Source organism: Carassius auratus, unplaced genomic scaffold (genome assembly GCF_003368295.1).
Source record: "Carassius auratus strain Wakin unplaced genomic scaffold, ASM336829v1 scaf_tig00039421, whole genome shotgun sequence".
Classification (NCBI taxonomy): Eukaryota; Metazoa; Chordata; class Actinopteri; order Cypriniformes; family Cyprinidae; genus Carassius; species Carassius auratus.
In genome coordinates, this window is record NW_020526515.1 from 18,050 (window position 1) to 45,000 (window position 26,951).

General features: G+C 37.2%; 1 protein-coding gene across 1 annotated transcript in view; it reads right to left on the bottom strand.

The window, feature by feature from the left end:
- Positions 1-4,300: 4,300 nt before the first annotated feature.
- LOC113083913 (receptor-type tyrosine-protein phosphatase mu) overlaps positions 4,301-26,951 on the bottom strand; it is a 122,502-nt gene continuing 99,851 nt past the window's right edge. Inside the window, exons 12-21 of the mRNA XM_026254736.1 lie at positions 24,688-24,964; positions 21,082-21,118; positions 20,572-20,646; positions 18,874-19,009; positions 16,190-16,219; positions 11,113-11,264; positions 10,277-10,351; positions 9,989-10,015; positions 7,479-7,490; positions 4,301-4,764 (exon numbers count right to left, since the gene is read on the bottom strand). Coding sequence (XP_026110521.1) covers positions 4,301-4,764; positions 7,479-7,490; positions 9,989-10,015; positions 10,277-10,351; positions 11,113-11,264; positions 16,190-16,219; positions 18,874-19,009; positions 20,572-20,646; positions 21,082-21,118; positions 24,688-24,964 — 1,285 coding nt within the window. The remainder of the gene's footprint in view (positions 4,765-7,478; positions 7,491-9,988; positions 10,016-10,276; positions 10,352-11,112; positions 11,265-16,189; positions 16,220-18,873; positions 19,010-20,571; positions 20,647-21,081; positions 21,119-24,687; positions 24,965-26,951) is intronic.

Genomic DNA, 26,951 nt, shown 5'->3' on the forward strand with positions numbered 1-26,951 from the left:
TAATATTCAGAACACAATGGAAAGATCTCCTAATGAGACGAGCTCCTTTGTTCTTCTCTTTGGAATCAAACGGTTATTTAATGTTATGAAGATGAAGAGCAGTTTGACATCGATTCGAGCAGATGAATGACGACACTTGCTTTGACCATGTGACTCCTCAGAGACCAATGATTCATCTGCATTCCCATCATTAATTCATGCCAGAAAACTTAACTAATGATCGCTCACATCTAACCCAGATCATCAGCATGATTGGCACTTTAGAACCTCAACTTCATCACTTTATGTGTTTTATTTTCATTTTTCAATCGTTCAACTGCTGGATTTATGATTCAAAAAAAAAAAAAATGCTGAAGCTGAAGATCTTGAAAAACATCACAGACCAAAATGTTCAATCAGAAAACTCCTGTGAGACTACACTTTATACACTTTAACCTATTTCTATAAGAGTCCAACATATCCCATAACAAATCACTAATATATGACCATTTTAAGATTAAGAACATCATAAATTTATATATTTTATAATTTTATTAACCATGATTAATTTTGTGATTTCAGATGCTTCAAGAATTGTACATTCTTAAAAAAGAAATATAAGTTCAAATTGCAACTTTATCTTGTGTTAATTTAATCTAATTCACTTTAAAGTTGTTAATTTAAGTTAATTTAATTAAATTTTGTGATTCCAGAAGTTTCAACTGAAACTGATTTCAAATTATTTCAAACAAAACAAGCTTTTAAATATAAGCGAAAACAATTAAAAATCAAGGCACTTCTTATATTAATTAAAACCCTCAACAATCGCACTATATTTTTCATTGAAGAAACAGGATTCTTGGGGAACCTGGATAAACAGTATGAGAAAAAGTCATGGAAATAAAAAAAAATCCTAAACTGAATATAAATAATTTTTTACAAATATACATTTTCCAAGTTATTCCACATGCTAAGGTATTTTATTGGATAGAAATTGCAATTAAAAGTGTTTGTAAAAACCCTGATCCAGTAAATCAAGACTGACTGGAAAATTTTGCAGACTGACAGGTTAAAAACAGCAGGAACACTGCAGAACATTCAGCTCTTAAAACTCCTGGAAAAAAAACTAAAAATGTCTTGAAAGTAAAACTTTCTCTTGAGATATTGTTTTGGATGATGGGAGTCTCGGGGTCAAAAGGTCAATTCAGACGCTTAATAGCCGTCAGTAATCACCACTCTGAGTTTGTGCAGAGGAATGAACGTGATTTTAGCAAAATGAAGAGCCTTAGAATCTCTCATAATTTGTGAAGGGAGGTGAGCAGATGAAAACACACACACACACACACAAACACAGTCCAGCCATGTTCGGATATGTCCATCAAATGCTTTCACACAAATCACAGTCTTCATTATCAACATCATCATCATCAGTGTCTCTCAGTTACAAAAGAACCAAACGAAGTTTGATCTTACCTCATTGATCTGCTCCAAAGAGAACCAACAGAACCAGAAGAGAGAGACACAGTGTGTAAGTCAACAATAACACAATCCACACACACACACACACACACACACACACACGCATGCACGCATACACACACACACATGCATGCACGCACGCACGCGCACACACACACACACACACACACACACACAGACACACACACACACACACACACACAAGTCATTATATGAACCCTGGAGGCTTCACAAAGGCCAGGTGTGTTTTTGTCACTGTGTGCCTGACATCTTCATCTATAATACAGCAGATAGAACATGACTGGAGATGGAGGATAGGAGAGGAGGTGATGGGAGAACCAGGGGAGATGTGAGAGGAGGTGATGGGAGAACCAGGGGAGATGAGAGAGGAGGTGATGGGAGAACCAGGGGAGATGAGAGAGGAGGCGATGGGAGAACCAGGGGAGATGTGAGAGGAGGCGATGGGAGAACCAGTGGAGATGTGAGAGCAGGGGTGACGAGGGAGGAGCCGATGGGAGAACCAGGGGAGATGAGAGAGGAGGCGATGGGAGAACCAGGGGAGACGAGAGAGGAGGCGATGGGAGAAACAGGGGAGATGAGAGAGGAGGTGATGGGATGGGAGGACCAGGTGAGAGGAGGTGATGGGAGAACCAGGGGAGACGAGAGAGGAGGCGATGGGAGAACCAGGGGAGATGTGAGAGGAGGCGATGGGAGAACCAGGGGAGATGTGAGAGGAGGTGATGGGAGAACCAGGGGAGATGAGAGAGGAGGCGATGGGAGAACCAGGGGAGATGTGAGAGGAGGCGATGGGAGAACCAGTGGAGATGTGAGAGCAGGGGTGACGAGGGAGGAGCCGATGGGAGAACCAGGGGAGATGAGAGAGGAGGCGATGGGAGAACCAGGGGAGACGAGAGAGGAGGCGATGGGAGAAACAGGAGAGACGAGAGAGGAGGCGATGGGAGAACCAGGGGAGATGTGAGAGGAGGCGATGGGAGAACCAGGGGAGATGTGAGAGGAGGTGATGGGAGAACCAGGGGAGATGAGAGAGGAGGCGATGGGAGAACCAGGGGAGATGTGAGAGGAGGCGATGGGAGAACCAGTGGAGATGTGAGAGCAGGGGTGACGAGGGAGGAGCCGATGGGAGAACCAGGGGAGATGAGAGAGGAGGCGATGGGAGAACCAGGGGAGACGAGAGAGGAGGCGATGGGAGAAACAGGGGAGATGTGAGAGGGGGCGATGGGAAAACCAGGGGAGATGTGAGAGGAGGTGATGGGAGAACCAGGGGAGACGTTTGAGGAGGCGATGGGAGAACCAGGGGAGACGTTTGAGGAGGCGATGGGAGAACCAGGGGAGATGTTGAGAGGAGGTGATGGGAGAACCAGGGCAGATGTGAGAGGAGGCGATGGGAGACCCAGAAGACAGGAGGTGATGGGAGAACCAGGGGAGACGAGAGAGGCGGCGATGGGAGAACCAGGAGAGACGAGAGAGGAGGCGATGGGAGAACCAGGGGAGAGAAGAGAGGAGGCGATGGGAGAACCAGGGGAGACGAGAGAGGAGGTGATGGGAGAACCAGGGGAGATGAGAGAGTAGGGGATGGGAGGACCAGGTGAGAGGAGGTGATGGGAGGACCAGGGGAGATGAGAGAGGAGGTCATGGGAGAACCAGGGGAGAAGAGAGAGGAGGTGATGGGAGAATCAGGAGAGACGAGAGAAGAGGCGATGGGAGAACCAGGGGAGACGAGAGAGGAGGCGATGGGAGAACCAGGAGAGACGAGAGAGGAGGCGATGGGAGAACCAGGGGAGAGAAGAGAGGAGGCGATGGGAGAACCAGGGAAGACGAGAGAGGAGGTGATGGGAGAGCCAGGGGAGATGAGAAAGTAGGTGATGGGAGAACCAGGGGAGACGAGAGAGGAGGGGATGGGAGAACCAGGAGAGACGAGAGAGGAGGGGATGGGAGGACCAGGAGAGACAAGAGAGGAGGAGATGGGAGAACCAGGGGAGACAAGAGAGAGGAGGTGATGGGAGAACCAGGAGAGACGTGACAGGAGTGAATGAGGATGATGATGAAGATCAGTGCTTCTCAACCTCTTTGACCCTGTCCCACACAATACATGAAAGCTCTCTTATATATATGCTAATATATCACCAGCAGTGTTTCTTCTGTAAGGTTTTATTTTATTTATTTATTTTTTACCATGATTTTGTGATTCTAGATGTTTCAGGAACTTTACATTCTTAAAAAACAGTTATTAAGGGGGACAAAAAAAATACACATTGATCGTGTTCTCTTAGCATTTTTATAAACTTAGATTTTTTTTATTTTGTAACTACAAACATTTTAAGAATTTTACTCTCTCTCTCTCTCTCTCTCTCTCTCTCTCTCGCTCTCTGCTTTTTAATAAAGTTATATTTTAAAAATTGGATTACTTTATTATTTTAACCATGATTCATTTTGTGATTCCATAGGTTTAAAGACATGCTTTCATGAACAAAAAAAGTTATAGAAGGGGAAATGTTTTAAAAAGAAATATATGTTTTAGCATAGATTTTAGATGGAACTGAATTTAATTTTTAATTCTTTAATTTTAACCATGACTCATATTTTGATTCCAAAAGGTTAAAAAATTACATTCTTGAATGTAAATAAAATAAATTCTATAAATAAAATATATTAATATAGGAGACCTCATTGTGGGCCCCGGCCCCTGGTTGAGAGTAACTGATATAGTGTCAATCATGCTGCATTACTGCAGTACTGTGTGTGTGTGTGTGTGCGCAGATTTAACCATATTTTGGAGACAAATAGACGTGAGCTAAATTGAGTATGTCCTGAACTGTAAAAATTACAGAAAAATAAGATATGTAAAAATGATTTGGTTACAGTACAGTCTATAGAATGTCCCCATTTGGAAAACGTGCAGTAAATATGTGTGACTCTTGTGCAGCAGCAGCTGATGTGAACACACTCTCAGACTAACAAACTGACTCAACAAAACAAAGAGAAACACACTCATCTTCACCATCATCATCATGATGAATGACATCATCAGGAATGAGCGGCAGTGTGGATGACAGGATCGATGAGCTCTTACCTCATACTCCTCTTTGAAGCCGTAGCCCTCGGCGCATTTCATCTGCGTGATGTGCTGCAGAAGGTCGGCCACACGGATGGCGGGATGCAGCTGGCCCGTCTGGTACGGCACGTCCACAGCCTCGCGCTTGCACAGCGAGTGTGTGTGTGAAGAGTGTGTGTGCGTGTGAGACTGCACAAGGCTGCTGGTGTCACTGGTCAGGGTTTGAGTCTCGTCTGCAACACAGGACAGAAAATATATGCAATGACATTGTGGCGGTGAAACAAGTCATGCTTACAGTAACACTTATGCTTCCTTTTACAGTGACTTCAGTCACATGACTTCGCAAACAGACCCTAACAAATTTAAATGTACAAAATCAATAATCAAAAGAATACTTTACTAAAAATAAAAATGCGCCATTATTTATTCAGACTCACATTATTCCAAACCTGCATGCTGTGATTTCAATATGAAATTATGTTAATAATATAAATACATAATATAATATTATAATATGAAAACTAATAATATACAAATATTATATATATATATATATATGTATATATATAATACAAATTTTTGAAATAATCAATATGTTTATATAGTTTTATTTATAAAAAAAAATTATGTGAAAAAAAAAATAATTCATATAACCCTAGCCTCTGAAACTCAGCCTAAACTGGATGTAGCTGGCTTAAGCTGGTCTTCCAATCCTCCAACCCACCAGCCTGCTAAACCAGCCAACCAGCTTAGAATGGTTTTAGCCCTTTTTTTCAGCAGGGATATGATGCTCTATGTAAGAGACAGACTGAAATTTAAGCAGTTATTCAGTGTAAATCCAGAAACATAACAGAAAATTAACATCTTTGAGGTTTGGAACAACATGAGAGTAAGCAAATAAAGACAAAATGTACATTTTTGGATAAACTTTTCTTTTTGTATAAGTAAGGCAAGACACTTCAGGTGAAAAGGACAGAAATGTAGTTAATAATTATCACCAAAGCATTGTTTTTAAGGCATTATTTTTTTAAGAGATACTTGTATAGTTTTTGGTAGTATTTTGAATCAGAATTAATTTTAATTTTTTCTGCTTTCATGGTAACTTTAAAGTTTTTGTAATTTTGTAGTGCTTTCAAATTTTTGTTAGTTCCAATATTGTTTTTTGTTGTTGTAGTTTTTATTTTATGATGTTATTATTATTTTATATTCTTTAATTTGCATACATTTCCAGAACATAAATCTGAACAATAGATAAAGCCAGGATGAAAATTATTGTTTGATTTGGTTGACTTAATAGAGATAAAGTTTTTTTTATCTCAAATGATTTTTGGATTTCTCAGCCATGTTTTTTAGGAATTAAATGTTGTATAAATCAGTGTAATTGGTAAATAAACAAACCCCCTCACTAAAACCCCTTAGAATATAGATAGAAATAAAACTCTAAGTTTTGGAATGTGCAAATGTTACTGAAGTGGAGATAAAACCTCACCAACGTTAAAGATATGCATTTCTACCTTGTTTTTAGGACTGAAATGTTGTATAACTCAGGGTGAATAATAATGAACAAACCCCTCAGTAAAAACCTTGAGAATAAAGATATTAATAAAACTCTAAGTTTTGGAATGTGCAAGTATTACTGAAGTGGAGATAAAACCACACCGTCTTTAAAGATATGCATTTTTACCTTGTTTTTAGGACTAAAATGATATATAAATCATTGTGAATGATATATGAACAAACCCCTTGGTAAAAACCTTCAGAATGTAGATATAAATAAAACCCTAAGTTTTGGTGAATGTAAGTGCTGCTGCAGTGGAGAAACAAGCTAACTGTCTTTAAAAATGTGCATTTTTACCACGTTTTTAGGAGTAAATTGTTATATTAATCAGTGTGAATGATATATGAACAAACCCCTCAGGAAAAATCTTCAGAATATAGAGAGGAATAAAACTCTAAGTTTTGGTGAATGTAAGTGCTGCTGCAGTGGAGAAACAAGCTAATTGCCTTTAAAAATGTGCATTTTACCACGTTTTTAGGAGTAAATTGTTGTATTAATCAGTGTGAATAATATATGAACAAACCCCTTGGTAAAAACCTTCAGAATGTAGATATAAATAAAACCCTAAGTTTTGGTGAATATAAGTGCTGCTGCAGTGGAGAAACAAGCTAATTGTCTTTAAAAATGTGAATTTTTACCATGTTTTTAGGAGTAAATTGTTGTATTAATCAGTGTGAATGATATATGAACAAACCCCTCAGGAAAAATCTTCAGAATATAGAGAGGAATAAAACTCTAAGTTTTGGTGAATGTTAGAGCAGGTGAAGTGGAGATTAAAACTTTTAAATATATGTATTGTAACTAAAATCTACAGATGACAATAGATAAAGTGCAATAATGTAAACGCTTGTGTGTTTTGAGCAGTGCAATGTTTCTCCTGTAGTGTCTTTGCCTTAATTGCCTGAATTTTTTCAGTTAATCAATCAGTGTAAAAGAAAGCGCTTGATTGGTTTCCCATTCATTGGCGATGGATGATCATGACACGACGTTGCAGGAAGGGTGGATGAGTGGATGTGGAGGGAGGGAATCGATTGACTGCCCCGCTCGTTCATTCCTTTGTGAAATATCACGTGATAAAACTTCAAAGAAACACAACTAGAATCGGCCTGTCTGTCTGTTTCACCCTGATCTGAGATCTGCCATGAGGCCTGGGTGCTGTCAATCAACAGCAAAGCATGAGCGGATAATCGAGCGTGTGATGATGGATGTTCAGAGCCACACGGGCCAAAGCACAACAAGCCAAATCAAAGAGCAGAAACACGATGAAGATGAACACGGGAGGAGGATGATGATGAAGATGAGGTGGACTAGTGATGCTGTAAAGCCAATGGAGGGAGAGGAATGGGACACTAATGAAACACACAACCTCTGTCACGCTGATGAACTTACCATTAATGGGGACTTTTTAAGCAGATACATTAGAGGTTAAACGAGAGACAGAGAGAGAGCGAGAGACAGCCAGAGAGAAGAGAGAGAGGAGACAGGGTATAAGCAACAAATACACCAAAGAGAACTAGCAGAGCTCTGATCAGTCGCAGGGCGATCGGGGATCCGGGTGTTATGGGACTCAAATCACAATGAAGGAGAAAAATGGGTTTCAAAACAAAAGAAGAAATGCAAATAAAACTGATGAACATTGCAGTCGCTTCATGGAGATCTACAGAGCAGCTGCCTCGATTGAGTGTGCTGAGGTCAAAGGTCACACGGAGACCAATCATTTGTCAAATTACATGACCTCACCCTTAAAAATGATAAACAAAAATACAACTTTAATGGGGATTAAGATGATATTTGCTGAACTCAATGTGCTTTGTGCATTGTATTACTGGCTTCAAGACAATAAATTTAAAATGAAGATAATTAAAAATATAATAAAAATAACTAACTACATAAATAAATAATTTTATTATTGCTATAAATTGAAAAACAAAAAAAAACTATATTAAACATTTATAAAAATGATAATAAAATCCTAAATATTAAACATATAAAAATTTAACTCTAGAAAATGATGATACTCAAACAAATAGAAATACAATAAATGCATTTAATTATAAATTAGAATTACAGCAAATAAATAAATAAAATGAAACATTTAAAAATAATGAATAAAATTATTTAAAAAAATGAAATATTATTAATGCATTAAATTATTAATTACAATTCAAATAATAATAAATAATTAGTTATAAATAAAACTTATAAAAATTTTGATAAACATTATAATAATAATAATAATAAAATAGAAAAATGCAAATATGTATTAATAGCAAAAATGCTAAATAGCAAAAATGCTAAATATATTAAATATAATAAATGCAACAAACAAACAAAGAAATGGCAGTGCTTGATTTGAAGACATTTGAACAATAGATACTTGATGTCCAGTGTAAAATCTACATCCTAAGGCATAAGCGGTTGAGAAGTGCTGAAGCAGCAGCTGAGTTGATTGTGCTTCTGCTCATGTTGAACATCAGCATCATCTTCCCTGCTCCATAAACCCTTGTGTGCCGGAGGTAAAGCTTTGCTGTTTTTCCCCCGTTTTATTGTGTAATGTAAACCTGTTCCCGCTCGAGCGATCGTTTACACGTGCCGTTAGCCTAGAGTCATTCATATTTAATACATCGCTCTGAGCTCTTATTTTTCATTACATTATGTTTCAATTAAATTCTCAGGCCTTGCGAGGGCCGACTCTGGGGTATGGAGCGCTTTAGATAAATGCGGTGTAGAGGTGCCGTGAAAATGAGACAAAACCTCCTTTATTATTCTATTTTATCTTAGAACAAACCAATAAACAGCCGCAAAATAAGAAAAATAAAAACAAGTAGGTCAGAAAGAGCTGCTAAAGGCAGAAGAAACATTAGAGAGAATAGCAGAGAAGCAAAGAAACACCGGAGTGGATGTAGAGAACAAAACAGAAACGCTGATCCAGCCGTCCTCCTCCATAAACTACACAAAAACATCCCAAGGGGAAAATCGACACCGGCAGAACCGTCTCCACATTTACACAGAAAAGCATTCGCTCATGAACCGCATCAGTGGAACCGCACTGACCAGAAGAACCACAGAGGGATGCATTTACACTTACATCCGCCAGGTGCTTTTATTGCATTTATCAGTTCTTCAAGTCTAATGTAACATCATCATCGTCCGCCACACTTTAAGAAACCCTAAAACTTTTAAATTTGCACTCCTAAGTATCTTGGTGTTCACAAAAACAGCTTTCATAGCAAACAAAAAAAAAAAAAAAAAAAAAAAAAAAAATATATTAATATATTATTATTAAACAATATTTATTATGAATTTATTGATTAATTATTTGACTTGATTAATATATATATATTATTAATAATAATAATATTACTTACATTAAAAACAAAATAAACGCATTAATAGTAATTAACACAATATATTATTTGAATACACATTTGAATAAAATAATATAAATAATTAAAAGAATATAAATAATTTAAATAATAATGTTATGTGTATAATAATAATAATAATAATAATAATAATAATAATACATTTAATTAAATAATAATTTTAATTTAATTAATACAAATTTGATAAAACTTATTGATTTATAAATGTTAATGCTTTTTTTAGAGTTTTCAAACGTGGCTTCAAACGTGTAATCCGACTGAATTCAGGGGATTGATTTACTAACATCACTGCAGCTACAGCATCATCCATCCACTCCTCCACATCCGGTCCACATGTCTGTGCATGCAAATGAGATGTCAGACAGGAAGTGACATCACAGATGGGATGGAGTGAAGGTGGAAGCCAAAGGAAGAGAAGCGACAGACAGACAGACAGACGGGTGAGCTGATGAGAAGCTGTAAAACAACCCAAATCAAACCAACATGATGTGGAGGAACACAGACGAGACTCACCTAAGATCGCTGTGGGGACGAAGGGGTCTGGAGAGAGAGAGAAACACACACACACACACACACACACACACACACAGAGAAACACACAAACCATCAGTCCGTCTCAATGAACAGCTCTAACTGAGCTCTATCTCAAAGATCTACTGTCCAGCTCAGTGACCAGAGTCAGAAGATATTTCCTTCACTGTTTCTACTATAATCATGATTAAATGACTTGTTTTTATAAACAAACAGAAAAATTATTTCTTGATTTGTGCCGCATGTACACGCGTGTGGAGTGTGTGTTACCTGGGTAATACGTGTTTGGGATGCTGCTGCTCAGCGTGTTCGTCTTCACCGTCAGAGAACACGGAGAAGATCCGGCTTCACAGAGACAAACAGCACAGAAAACACTTTACAAACACACAATACTAGTGCTGGAACTAAAACCATCTATTATCTCGACAAAAAGTCCATATTTGAAATATTTAAATATTATTAGTGCTGTATTTATATATGCATAATAAATGTACACAGTACACAAACATATGTTAAGTAAACAAAAAAAAAAACTGTTATTTTGGATGCGATTAATCACGATTAATCATGATTAATCAATGCCCAGTACTAATTAGCAATAAATAAGTAAACTAAACAATAATTAAAACCATTGCCTGGAAATAATTAAGTTGAAGTACTAAAATGACTAAATAGAAATGAATAAAAACTAAACAAATAAACTAAAGTAAACTAAGATAAATTCTGAAATAGTAGCATAAAAAAACTATTAAAAATGATAAAATCACTTAACAAAATATGAAATAAACAATTTAATGAATGTTTTTATATAAAGCTAATGCTGAAATAACACTGGCACACAGTGTATCCCTTTGTGTTCTGCGATGGATGTGCAGCTGTCAGCAACACGTGTTTCTGTTGTGTGTGTGTGTGTGTGTGTGTGTGTGTGTGTGCAGAGACGGCGATCTGAGGACGTGTCTGCAGGAGAGCATGCGTCTGTGTGTCTGCGTCTGCGATTAAAGCGCTCTCAGTCAGATCCGTCAGAAGCGTCTGTGAGGACAAGTGTTTGTGACAGCTGCTTTATCACAATGAGTGTGTGTGTGTGTGTGTGTCTGTGTTTCCCTCACAGCGTCCGTTGAGGTTGTGTGTGTCCATGAATGAAAGCGCTTCATCACAGTTGGTTCCCTGCTCCGTGTAGCTCTTGTCCATTGAGTTCACCATCACGGTCATCTCCTGTCTCGTGCTGCTCAGAGTCTCCTTGCGCTTCTTCGCCAGCTTCCTGCCAATCAAAGATAAAATAACAGCATTAGAGATGTGATAAAAAGTGACACACGACCTGTATGCAGCTTGAACACTGTGTGGGAATTTGTAACACTGTTTCCCACAATGCAATGTTTTTTTTTGTTTCATTTTATTTTAATGTCTTTTATTTTAAAGTATTACAGTTTTGTTGTGTTTTATGTTTATTTTTATTTCAGTTTTAGTATCACTGGGATACTTTTAGTTTTTATTTATCTATAAACCACTTATACCATATACAATAAATACTTTATCTATTTCAACAAGTTTTAGTCATTTTTATGTGTGATATTGTTTTTTCTTTTTGGACTGTATAATTTTTAGAAATTTTATTTCAGTTCTGAATTTAGTTATTTTAACTCAAAATGAGATGTTGCATTGGAAACTACTTGAAATTATAACTTTGTGTTTTATTTTGTTTTATTTCAGTAAAAGTTCATTTAAGTTACAAATTTAAGTTTATCAAAATAAACTAGACAAAAAAGTTTGTTAAGACAAACTTTAGGTTGGCTTGAGAAAGCCTAGCCTGAAAAGTTTTAAGTTGTTGTTGCCTGACCAGAGAGTTTGAAAAGGTTTGAAAAGTGTACAACTTATAACTTACAAACATGTCACTAGCATGTTTCTAGCATGATTAGCATGTTACTAGCATTTTCCTAGCATGATTAACAAGTGACTAGCATGTTGCTAGCATGATTAGCAAGTGACTAGCATGTCGCTAGGATGATAACCAAGTTACTAGCATGTCGCTAGCATGTTACTAGCATTATTTACAGGTGACTAGCATGTATGTTGATAGCATGTTTCTAACACACTTAGCATGTTACTAGCATTTTCTTAACATGATTAGCAAGTGATTAGCATGTCGCTAGCATGATTAGCAAGTGACTAGCGTGTTCCTAGCATGATTAACAAGTGACTAGTGTGTTGATAGCATGATTACCAAGTTACTAGCATGTCGCTAGCATGATACTAACATGTCATTAGCATAATAAACAAGTGACTAGCGTCATTCTAGCATGATAAGCATGTTACTAGCATGTTACTTGCATTATTAACAAGTGACTAGCATGTCGCTAGCATGATTAACAAGTGACTAGCATGTCGTTAGCATGATTACCAGCATGTCGTTAGCATGATACTAGCATGTCATTAGCATAATTAGCAGGTTAATAGCATGCTACTACCATGATTAGCATGTTTATTTTAGTATATCAAAATAAATTATCATATTTTCAGTATACATATCTATATATATAAAACCTTGTGTAATACTAATTTTTTCATTTAACATTTATTTTAAGTAACTTTTTAAAATGTTTTAATTTTAGTTAACTATAATAACTCTGGTTTGGCTCCGTAATATTTGACACTGAATGCACTGAGTTAAAGCGGCTATACTATAATAATGCACAGTTTGAAAAGTTTATAGTTTCATCCTGCATGCATGCATTCAAACAGCATTTAAAACGGTGCAAGTATTTGGTTCTGAACACAAAATGCCTTTAACTTTGTAAATGAGGAACAGGTCGAGAGTTCGACAAATGTGTTTTAGCGAGCAAAGAGCAGTTCTGAAGAAACACTCAAGGTGGTCGCCCATTAAACTAATCAAAAGAAGCTAATTTAAATGAGCAGGGCCTGATTAAGATGCCGGAGTCACCCTCCCAATTAAACCCTGAAATAATTCTAATCAATGCCCCACCAAGATCCTAGAGGAGCGCCGGCGCTCCGTGATTACAGCCGCACACGTGTGTCCTCCAACACGCACGTCCACATCTCCACACCAGAGCAGATGTTAGAGAATAATGGAGTTCTGCTTTAATTCAGTTAACCTGCCTTCATCTGCTAACGATCCGCAAATGCAAATGAGGCCAAAGTACTCAGCCAATCCGTGGGAGGGAAATTAGCGTGTGGTTCCTCGCCTGAGGCTCGACTTCCCAAAGTGGATCCGCAGGTAATTTCCAATGAGATTTTGGAAACGGAGCCAAGCCACAAAGTAAGCAGATGCAGCAAGTTTCTACAAACTACAAACTCCATTAAAGCTTGGAGATCAGCAGAAGACATGAGTGATGAGCAGAGCGAACGGCTTACACCGCCATGAGATTAGCCTCGCTAAACAACACGCCATATTCCATCAGGACAAAGTTCAGAACATCTGAGTGAAAACCCAATCTCCACTCAGCAGACAGACTTAGATTCTGCTCCCACACTAAACAGTTTACACTCAGAAATCACTGGTAAATTTCACAAATCGTTACCAAGAATCGATGTTGTGAGTAATGAAGAGAGACTGAAACAGCACAGTGTAGCTGGGTCATTACGTTGGGCTGTTTCTTCCAGAATCACAGAGAAGAGTTGAATTAAAATGTTACTTTTAAATGTTGTGCTTTTTATTTCTAAAACACAGGTTAAATGAGCTTAAATGTAGGCTGGGGTTTTTGCAGGGCTCACCTGAGGACCTGGTTTGAAATCGTGTACATCGCACAAATAAATAAACAGGAAAAAGATACAAATGAAACAACAATTCAGGTACAGAAAACTAGAATGATTCAATGGAATATAGTGAGTGTGTGATAGTGTGTGTGTGAGTGTGTGTGTGTGTGTGAGTGTGTGTGTGCGTGTGTGACAGTGTGTGTGTGTGTGTGTTTTCATTGATTGTGTCCAGCAGACGCAGGATCCTTCAAAGTGTAACGCACACCGCAGATGAAACTGCACGGCATGCTGGGAATTGTGTTCTCACACACAAGCGCTGCTGTTGTAGGCGTTTAACACGAGCGTCCCGCAGCACACGTGTCTTCATTAGATCCGCTCGGACACGAGGAACAGTGGGGAATTGTGGGATGCGTGGTGCGCCGCTGGTCTGGGATCAGCACATGAGCGAGAGCCAACAGAGACTAAAGACACACGACACGACACTAAACTACAATTAAACCAGAGACAATACAGAATCAGAACACACCAAACAATCCCACACTTTAATACAGCAACTCCACAAAGATTAAGACTAGGATAGAGATTTAAAAGAGTTTAACCTCAGCGTGAACTGATTAACTCAAAACCTTTAGTATTAATGAACAGATGTTCATATTAACATTAACTAATAGTCCATGTGACCCTAACTGAACAAACAAATAAATAAAAATAAAAACTCACTTTAAATAAGCATTAACTGAAATCAAATAAATGATTATTTTTTACTTTTTATTTATTATTATTTTTATTTTATTTAAGCCTGTTGCAAAGGAAATGTACTAAAATAACAAAAACTGAAACTAAAACAACAATAAAAAAAATCTATATAGGCATTTAAAAAAATTAAATAAAAATCCATTTTTTTAAATAAAGCTAATTAAAATTAAACGAAAGTATACAAATAAAAACTAATTCAAATATTCCTATTTTTTATTCATTGATAGTTAATGAAAATCTGATAATAAATTAAATCATTAAAATTAAAATACAAAATAAAATACAAAAATATTATAATAAATAATTGACTTGACTGGATGAACAAAACAAAAAATATGTGATTTATTTATCTGCATGCCATGTGACCAATTAAATGACATCAGAGAACCATTAACATGTGAATGTGTTTAATTATTTTAGCTGAAAAAATCTCTGACTGAATCAGCTCAGTTTTTGAAGGAATCATTTAGAGAGTGAATCATGAATCAGACGAGCTCTCTCTCTCTCTCAGAATGAGGCCAAACCCAAGAGGAGAAGACCTCTGAAGATGCTAATGATTGACAGCAGCTCACTGCCGTGATAAATCAATAACACAGGTCTATACGACACAATCCACTACATGCGTGTTTCTCACAAACACCGATGGGAATCACCAGCAACCCAACACTGCAACTCTGCTTCATTCTTATTCCACCGGAGCCCGGTTCCACCGATAACTATTTAACTTTTAACTACAAGTGTTTGGTGTGTCTGAGAATGCCTTGAGGTGGCTGAGGTCTTATTTTACTGACTGATCCATATTTGTATCTATGGGTGGTTATAGGTCTGAGATTAGTTCTGTCTCTACTGGCGTCCCTCAGGGGTCGGTTTTAGGTCCTTTACTTTTTAACATTTATTTGTCACCTTTAGGCCACCTTTTGAGATCACTCGACCTGCATTAACATTTGTATGCAGACATCACACATATATACAGATGTCCTTTGATTCTTTTGTCCAGGCCACTGTCAAAACCTATTTTTTTCTAGCTGAGAAATATCGCAAGATTGCATCCTATGTTATGTTTTACAGTCGCGGAGTATTTTCAGTTGCTTCCAGTAATTTTCTAATAAACGGATCTGGTCTGAACAAAATTCCCACGCATATAAATAAGCGAACAGCTCAGCATGACAAACAAACAAACAAAAACCAGCACGAGGAAAACATCAGGACATGAGGCTGATGGACTTCAATCAACTTCATGCAACGAACACCAACCATGCAGGAAAACTGGAGCCAAACGCCGGAAGCATGTGATGACTGCGATTAATAAAACATGATGATGATGATGATTTATGAGATGAAGGGTAATTTCAGGTTAAGGAAAAGCATGATTCCCTTCCCTGAGCTGGGCAACAGAAAGACAAGGAGAAGTTTCCTTTGGTAAACTGCTTCTTCTAATCATCTACAAGCTACAAAGCTATAAATGAATCATCAGTAATCAAATCAAGGCTCTGATTGGACGAGCTACAGCATTCACAGACAGGCATTGGACAGCAGATGATGGAGAATCACATTAAAACTTCAAGACGCCTCATGATCATAACAATTACAGATAACACTTTCTGATTGAAATGCACGGCCGAATGTTAACCCTCGAGGCGCCGGAGCCGATCGTAACCGGAGGGTCATGCAGGTCGAGCATAGCATGGCACTAACAGTGTACAAAGGTGTTTTACTTACAGGTAGTAAGTGTAGGACTGATAGGTTCTCCTGCCCAGTGCAGTGGTGGAGGGGGTTAAGCAGTGGAGGGGGATGAAGATGGAAGGAAAGAAAAAGTAAAAAAATATTAATGTTACGAAACGACTGAAAATGAACAGAAGCAGACATGGTGGCATTCGTGAGAGAGAGAGAGAGAGATGTGCGGTGGTCACTGCACAAACCTGAACGCTGACCATATGACCAACCAGAGGGACATATGACTTATAGATATTAAATTTTTAACTGTATTTTTAAATCAAATAAATGCAGTCTTGAACAGAAGAGACTTCTTTCTTTCTTTGCACTGGTAGTGTATAACACAGCTGTATCTGCTCTGCATCTAGAATCTCTCTGTGAGCATTAATATGTGCATTAATCTTAAAGTCTTTATGAGGACGATGTCAAAGGTCAATCAGAGACAGACACATCACTGTACATTAGCAATAAAACCAACATTAATTCACGTTCCTCAACGCATCTCCCAATTTTTCAGAATGTAATTAGACGACTATAAAAACATTTGGGCAGTAAATGACCAGCGTCCAGAACGTGTGCTCGGCCTTAAACGAGGAATTAGCGTGTTCTCCTCACACGCTCCGTTCTAATCTAATTCAGCAAATTAAACCAAATAGATGCGAGAGATTCAATCACGCTCGTTCATTTGATTAAAGCATATTGAATGGGATTCGATTAAAATGTCTGCGGAGTGATCAACGCTCATCTCTCCGGGAGGGAAATTTGGTGAATCCGGTGTTTGGGATTATTGAACACGCGTGTGTGAAGTAAACCCGTCTCTCCATGCACATCACATACAGAAACAGAACTGAAGACTCTAGAGCAGCGCTTCTCAACCTCTTCTGCTTCTTAAAAAATACAAATAAACCCCAAAATGATGTTTTAGTGTTTGAATAGCATTTCAATTAATATTATGTTTATATGACTGCATTTAAGAGTTGAGAACCGCTGCTTTATTCACATTCATGTAACTGTGCAAATGAACACATTCTGTTTCAGATGCTTCACAACTACATCATCAGTATTTCTATCATTTGTGCCAGTAGGAATCACACCTTTCCAAAGCTTATATTTCTTGCAAATATTGCATCTTTTAGTTTGGAACTAAAATTAAACCGTACAAATAAAATTCCATTATTTAAAAATAGGGCTGCAACTAATAATCATATTGATAATCGATTCATCTTCTTCGATTGATCGGACACAAATCCAAACATTGTTAACTCTTAAAATGTATTATTTTAATAAAAACAATTAATTTTATTCCATTATAAAAAATGCTGTCTCTGTTTTTCTTGAATTGATAATCGGTAATTGATAATTGTAGATTATTTTCAGTATAAATTGTTGCAGCCTTAAATTTAAAATCAACATTAATTGAAAAAAAAATGTTTTTACTTATTTTATTTCAGCTTGATGTACTAAAATAACTAAAACTAAAATTGAAATAAATTATACGTTTAACGAAAACTGTATAAACTATAAAAAAGTTTGGAATATATATATATATATATATATATATATATATATATATATATATATATATATATAATATAGATTTTTTAAATCTGCCCTGGGATTACAGATCAAAATTATAAACCCTGGATAAATCTGAGGGACATTTTACATTGATTTCATATATTATTAATGTGTATTTTCCCTGATAAATAGGATAAATAAATGGAAATAGAATTACCAGAAAGTAGCAATTAAAAACCTGCAATTATATCTAAGATGATGACAACAGACAAAACTGTGTTTGCTCACATTTTGTTCAGATAGACATGTGTGAGATTCACTGTCTATAAACTGTATATAGTTCAAGATCATGACAGTAAATGGCTATTATATTTACTTTAGTGGTTCTAAAGCTTTCTGTATTGGGCTGTTTTATATTCAGCAGGGCAAAAGGCTAATCTGGAGCCAACAAACAGCAGCTGAAACTGACTCTGGATGATCCATGAACAGCTAATGTGAACTAGCCTCCAGCTAACGACGAGCTTTCATCAGTCACACAATCACGGATCTACTGACATTCCCTCGTCTTTATGAGATGCAGGGTCATCAGTAGAACGGCTCTTTATCAGGCCAGTATACAGCATTTTAACCATGCTTATCAACATAATTAGATTAATAATTTAGTGTTGCATAGGCAATGTGGATGAAAGGTCAGGTGGAAATTGGAGGAAAATGTATTATTAATATCTGTGGTTAAACTCTAGACAAGTCCTGATCTGACTACGGATGAGACAAAAGTTTGGACACATCTGCTCATTCTTAATTAATATTAATGTCCAGGTTAGAATAATAGTCACAGGACACTGAAATAACAGAGTTTCTTTCTGGTGGATTTCCAGGGAATTTATGCATTGAAAGTTATTTTATGTTAAATGTATAAACCTAGGTATTCTGTATAAAAAAATGAATAGAACATTTAAATGCAACTCAAATACATAGAGGCCTAAATACCGTGTTTTGAGTTTAATTTCAAACATTTAAGCAGAGGTCTTTAGATGAAAAGTTCTTAACATAAACTGAGTCACATGTGTCCAAACTTTGGTAAACGGCGGTGCTGTCACCCATAAACATGGTAAAAATGGTCACTGTGTGTGTGTGTGTGTGTGTGTGTGTGTGTGTGTCTCAGTTCTTACCGTTTCTTCATGAGCAGCACCACGCCGAGGAAGATGATGACGAAGAGCAGTATTCCTGCGATGACGCCGGCGATCTTCACCGTGTGGTCGGTCTGTTTCTCCGGCTCCACCGCATTGGGTTTGTGTGTCGCCGCACCTGAGATCAACCAAAGGTCAAATGTCATACAGAAGATGGTTTTAGGCAAGACACTACATTTCATGCACTGCACTGTTTTGCGTCATAAAATGTCTGCATTTGAAAATTTCTCCAAATTAGTATCACTTGCATACACCGAAACTTAGAGTTTTATTCCTATGTATATTCTGAGGGGTTTGTTTGTTCATATAATTCACACTGATTTATACTCAATTGTATAAAAACATGGCGAAAATGTATTCGTTTTTTTGTCTGTCTGGCAGTATTTTCTGATTTATGGAGTGATAAAACATTAATAATTGTTCTGACTCTTGCACACTTTTTAAAACCTTGTCTTCTCTTCTCTTAAAAACAAATGCACACTCTCTCTCTCCTTCTCTCCACACTCGGAGGAAGACGTTTCCAAACTCATCCTTTCCAGTCATCTTACTACCTGTCTGCTTGTTCTGATCCCCACACACCTCCTTTAGGACATTTCTTCTTCAGTTATACCCACACTCACTCACATTATCAACACCGCTCTTCACACTGGTACATTTACCTCAGCATTTAATCAGGGTCGGATAACCCCACTGCTTATAAAACCCTCTCTAATTCCAGCACTTTTAGAAAACTACAGACATGAAACGTCTTCTTTTCTCCATCCTCATGGAGATGGGAATCTCTGGAACCATACTCCTGTGGTTCAAATCTTACCTCTCTGGTAGGTCTTTTTAGGGTGTTTTGGAGGGGTGATGTTTCTAAACACAACTTCTTGCTAGTGGGGTTCCTCAAGGCTCAGTGCTTGGACCGGTTCTCTTCTTCATCTACATGTTATCTGTCATTCAGAAGCATGTCTTTTCCTATCACTGCTATGTTAATGACACTCAACTCTACTTTTCATTCCATCTGACGGTAGCTGTTCACATTGCATCCTCTCTGGGAGACATTTCTAGCTGGATGAAGGACTGATGTTTGCCTACAAGACAACAACTGGCACTGCAGTAATATTCATAAACTCGCGTGTTCGCGTGCTCAAGTGAACGATGCCACGCGGCGCATCCAAGAAGCACAAAATCACTCTCACTGACCTTTTCCTGGACTGTGTCCAGCTGCTGGAACAACTTGCTGATCTCAATCCCAGCAGCTTAAGCCACTTTCAAAACACATCTGAAGACACATCTTTTTTGTCAGCACCTGACCAACTAAAACGAACATTTATCTTTTGAATTGTATTCTATTCATTTTGTCTAATTTATTTTAAAATAAACCTTGCTATGTGTATTGTGCTAGACTAACTAGTCACATCACATGTATACTGTTTCTCCCTTGTTGTTATGATTGCGTCTATTGTTCTTCTCATTTGTAAGTCGCTTTTGGATAAAAGTGTTAACTCTAATATGTCACCAAAATCAAATGAGAATGTTGAACTTGGTTCTATCCAATGTTCTGGAAATTAGATTAGATGGTACCTCATGTCATATTTAACATTGCATTGTCGTCTATAGTTTTGAGCTCGTCAGTATGACAGATTCTTCAGTTCATCCACACACACACATGCAGTGAGAGAGTGAGTTTCTGACCTGTTAGCTGACTGTCTCCAGCGGCCGGAGCGATGCGAACGTAAGGAGTGGTGAGCTGCGTCACCAAGATAGCAGCTGCAAGAACAAGACCCACACACATGCAGAAAGACAGAGAGAATCAGTGTGTGTGTGTGTGTGTGTGTGAGAGAGAGAGAGAAGAGAAACAAACAGGAGAAAGAAGAAAACGAGCAGTTACTGAAAACCTGACAGCATGCAGAGCTTCGTCTTCACACACGCTCTTTTATAATCCCATGTCTCTCGTCTCACGTTGCTCTTACTTTAACCTGAGTTAGTAATTAACCCCAGGTGCTTATTTGCATATTTACAAGGTTAATAACATTGACTGGACATGTGCAGCGTGTGAACCGCTTCAGAAGCCGAATCAGGCTACACTAAGTGTTTGGTTTGTCAGATATCTGTCACTGCTTCGTCATGCTGATTACATGCACGATGTTACGTGTCAAATTAATTACATTTTCAATGCCTGCTTGCATAAATTAGTATACCTACCTTTGGTAGCGACACGGACGCAGTCGATCTTGGTCTCCTGAAAAACAAAAATACATACACAAATCTCAAACATCTTGAATGATACTGGTCTTTGGCCAACATGTGCTGTTTTTAAAAGTGCTAGAGAAATCACAGCTATTGACTGATTGATACACTGTGTCACACCTCAGTGATTGGGACTTCTGAGATAATAATTATATTACATTACATATATTACTCTGTTAACAGTAATTGCGAGTGGTGCACATCAGTCATCTGTGACGTGTACTGATGATTTCCAGTGTTTTCTACAGGAGTAAGTAATGTTTTCCTCTTGTCAGCAGAATGAAAACAGTCCAGTACTGATTCTGCTAGTCGTGTATGACTCCAGTGATGTATATGCTGATATATTTTCTATGCCTGCTAAGCAGCTGCAGCATTAAAAGTGCATTTCAGCTGAATGCTGTATGTGAGCGTTCAGAACGAGCACCTGGAGCGCGACTCTCTTTACTGCCTGTAATCAAACTAACGTCTGACATCAGTCTTCTGCTACACAAACACTTACAGCAAAGCACTGTGTTCTGCTTTATTACTGCTGGTCTTTTTAATCTGCTGACTGCTGTGCTCTCCTGTTCTGTCAGTTTATCAAAGCCAGCGTACTGTTATTGAACATAAACAGCGTTTCAAAAGACTGAAACCACATCTATACATCTGTTCAGATTACAACAGTCGTTTAGGTCTTTCTAAACAGCACATTAGTAACCACTTAGAAACACATGTGCAAAACCAGTGCAACAGTGTAACAATTCCCTAGCAACATCCTTAATTAAATGTAACCTTTTTTTGTCTTGGTTTTCCACAGAATATCTAAAAATGCATGAAAAAAACATAAAGACAAATTTACATGAGAAGCAAAACTGCATCAGATATTAAAACTTTTTTTTTGTTGTCTATTTTGTAATTTGCCACACTCCAGTGTCAGATTTGTTCACTTGATTTACGTATTTAAAAAAAGAGAAAAAAAATGCACTCCAATTAAAAAAGCAAAAACAACAACCTTGTCTGAAACCTAGTCTTGATATCTTACGCACTCAAAGGATCTTGTTATAAGGAATTTGAGATAATTAGTCACAAACTCTCATTAAGAAGAGGATTCTTTGAATAGTTTTGCTTTCGTTCTGTGTTTCTGTAATCTCCAGCTTCTCTTATACAGCACAGTGGCATTTAAACACACACTTCCACCTCCACTCGTCCATTAGAGCCTAAGGACGACCTTTGACCTGCCGAACGACACTCATGACAATATAAACAAACACTCGTCCCGCTATTATAAAGAAAGCAAACACTAATGTGCATTTAGCAGCACACGCAGCGTCCGACGCCACTGAAAGGCCTGATTTAATGAATTACAGCTCTTGAATAGACAGATCTCGGTAAGTGCCCGTCCGTATCCATCAGGAGGCTAAAACACAGATCCTCAGTCAATTAGGACATCAATTACAGCCGCCGGCTCCTCCACAGCCTTTTACAGCAGCACGACTGTCAATCCGAACAGTGGGTTTTCTTTAAAAGCACGGTGAGAGAGCGAGATGCATTAAGTCAAAGCCAGTTAATGCACGCATGACACTCTAAAGCCTCGAGAAAGTTGGCTGTGATCCTCAAAGTGTTTTTTGAGCGGCACCTGCTCCCGAAGGCTTCTTCCGTGTGTTTCTGAGAACGAGGGACTCTCTTCTCTCTCTTTCTTACCCACAATTACTTTCCTCATCGACTCGTGTGTCATTATCTGCCTGTTAACTGCAGCGTTTCTCGCTGTCATCACTTCTGTCTATCCCATATCATCTGAAATTATCATTCAGCACTGCAAAATAAATTAAGAAGCAAAATAACTTCGCATCAGAAGTTATGCTTAAAACAAGGGCAAACATCTGCCGATGTGATCGGAAAATCAGCTTAATTCAAAGGGACTCCATTGGCAAATATTTTCCTGTTCGAAGCATAAACTTCATTTTGATATGAAATCATTTTGCTTCTCCAGTAAATGTATCCAGATTCAAGGATGTTTAGATGTTTGTGCTGGAAAACAAGACAAAAATCAAGTGAACAAGTGCCAAAATGTGAGTGAAAACTGGTTTTGGCAGGTAAATAAGCCAATGCAAGATCACATGGTCTAGGAATCTAATTCTGAACACATCTGTTTAAGCTCTTACAGTAGTTACACGCAACCAAATAATCCATAACTGCATTGAAAAACACATCAGTCAATATGACTGAGCTCAATCTGAATGCAATTTAAAGACATGAAAAAATCTGATCAATAGGACAAAATTAGACATCTTGAATATGATTATCTCAGTGGATTCAAACATTACTTGTGCACACGCATGTGTTCACCACAGCCCTTTCATAATATGGCCAATGTTTACATATATTTTACTTTTTACAAACTAGTCCGTGAATGAGAATATTTACTAACTATAATTCCAAAATAATCATTGTTGTATTATTCATTTTTGAGTCGCTTTGAATAAAATCATCTGCTAAATGAATAAAATGTAAAATGCAAAGATTTGCAAAAAAAAATAAAAAAAAAATAAAAAAAAATAATATATATATATATATATATATATATATATATATATATATATATATATATATATATATATATATATATATATATATATATATATTGACATATGTGTCAGCTATAAGACATATACTTGTGGCAAAAATGTCAATTATTGCAATGGTTTTCACTGGACCTGAAAAATGCAGGTTTATTTTAGTGTCCTTGAAATACTGTTATAATTGTATTAATAAAATCTCTTTTGCAAGTTGCTTTGGATAAATGCATAAATGTAATATTTCGAATCAGTTATTATTGCATATATTTTCCATTTAATTTTTATTTTAGTTAAAAGTTAGGCAATTTTGTTGTTTTTGTCATTTTAGTAGCTATTTATGTATTTAATTTTTTTTTTTCTTTATTTAACTTGTTTTGGTTATTTTATTGTGAATAAAGAAACTAAAATGAATTGAGAAATGTTACCTTGGCAAACAACTGAAGTAAAAAAAAACAAACAAAAAAAAAAAATAAATAAATAAATAAATAAATATATATATATATATATATATATATATATATATATATATATATATATATATATATATATATATATAAAAAATGGATAGTTCTGGTCCTTGATTCTGATTGGCTGAGCCACATTCGAAGCTGTTGTAAATGACGCTACAAAGTAACATTCACCTTTGTTTACTTCTGTGTGTTGCTCGGCAACCACTTTGTAACAATCACAACTGATTCTGAGGAGCTACATTCTTTGGTGGAAGAATACTATTGTTATTCATATCTTTACACTTTATTTTTGTCTTTGTGAAACCTTCCTATGTATATGGAATAAACATTTTATAAAAGCAGTAAGCCCCATGAAGCTGTGGTTTACAGTGATTTTATAAGAGCTATAACAACGCCCCTCAGCTGTTAGAAATCCTCAGTCAGCTTCACTGGGCTTACTGCTATATATATATATATATAACACACACACACACACTATTTTGTATTTAATTAGCAGTGTGTTTTATTTCCTCAGTGTTTGGTCAGAGTGAACGCACCCCGTTGGCGGCGCTGACGGCCTGATAGTAGATGCTGTAGCTCTTGTGAGGAAGCAGCGGGGCGTTCCAGTATCCTCCGTAGGTTCGGTTGTCTCCGATGGTGAAGGTCTGCGGCTGTGAGACGCCTGCGGAGGGGAACTCAGCGCTGTAGTAGTACTGAGAGTTCAGCACGCTGGCGTTCTGATAGTGAACCGGCAGCGGATAACAGCGCAGGATCTCCACGTCACCTCCACGAGCCCTTCGAGGACGCTCCTCCTCCACAACCACCTGATACACACTGAGACAGAGCACTGCATCACTGCATACTGCATACTACAGACAACACAGATACTGCATGCATTCATCAGCGATGCATTCAGCTGAACAAAAGTGACCGTAAAGTCATTTATAATGTTACAGAAGATTTCTATTTCAGATAAATTCTGTTCTTCTGAACTTTCCGTTCACCTGTGTATCCTGAAAAATAAAACACATCACAATTTCCACAAAAATATGAACTTGATAATAATATTGAGCAGTAAATCATCATATTATTCTGATTTCTGAAGATCATGTGACACTGAAGACTGGAGGAATGATGCTGAAAATACAGCGGAGCATCACAGAAATACATTACACTTTAACACAGATTCACACAGAAAACAGATGATTTACATTAGAATAATATAATTTTTTACAGTGTTTATTATATATATATATATATATATATATATATATATATATATTTTTTTTTTTTTTTTTTTTTTTTTATCAAATAAATGCAGCCTTGGTGAGCAGAAGAGACTTGGAAAAAAAAACTTATTGACCCCAAATATTTTAGCAAGTCTTTTATATTTGCATGACATTATTTTCATAACAATGTTGAGCTATTCTCCTTCAATTCTGAACTAGGTTCTCTTAACTATAAGACAGATTTTAAAAAATAAAATAATTGAGAACAAATACTTGATTTTTGTTAAAATACATAAATTACATAAATTAAGAAAATCTGTATTATAATGTGCATTAATTTAATTACAATAAAAAATGTAATAATATATACTTGTGTTTTTACAATGCAATAATGAGATTTTTATATCATTTTATTTATTTGTTTATGTATATTTATTTATTTTAAATTTCATGAAAATAATGTCACAATTGATTTTGAGGTGAAATATATGAAAATGTACTGAGAGCTACCTAAACAAAATGGTACAGTATAATTTGTGTAGAGTTTAGTTTATAACCAGATTCATCAGGAGCTCTTTCATCTCAGAGCTTCTCTCTCAGTATTCTCCACCAGCGGAGGAAAACAGAAGAGATGAGCACAAAGATGCTCGTGTTTGCTGTTTAATCATGTATGGACGTAAAGGGCAAACATCAGAAATTCCCTGTGTCAGTTTTCAGGAAGGGCCACAGGAGCCCCGGAGCGCCGCGCGGATACGCTAGAGCTAACGTCGATGTTAAGCGACCGTGACAAAAACATGCAGCAACAGCGGATGCAAACACAGCTTGTGTTTCATGCACTTCACATGAACTGAAACAGAGTTAGATCTTCAGGCGCTGGCATAAAGAGGACACAACGAGAGCGGCTAGCTGCTAGCTGAATGTTGACTGATGCTAATCTGACCTTTGGGTTCGCTAATCTGTAATAAAGTCTGGGTTTGCTAGCAAAAGGTTATCTGTGAATATAAAAAGCTGTGTATATAAATATACTGTAGTTAATGAAATAACAAACTTCCACACGGCCTGCCCTTTCCTGCGCTTTCTCATTAAACACACACACACACACACACACACTCACTCACTCACTCACACACACACACGCATGCACGCACGCACACTCACGTGCACACACAAACACACACACACACACTCACACACACACACACATGCATGCACACTCACGTGCACACACATACACACACACACATGCACACACACACACTCACTCACACACACACATGCACGCACACACACAAACACACACACACACACACACACACACACAAGAACACAAAAGTGGTATTCAGGTATATTTCCAGAATGTTTAATGGTTCAGAGGTTGCATAAAAGCATTTTAAATTCATAATAACAATTTTATGTGTTGAATATTTTAACAATAAGTTCTGAATATAGAAATATTAAATAATTTAATCACTGTCTTTGTCGCTGAATCATTAAATCAGTAAATTGTGTGTGTGTGTGCGTGTGTGTGCATGTGTGTGTGTGTGTGTGTGTGCGTGCATGTGTGTGTGTGTGTTGGATTGTGTATAGTTTGT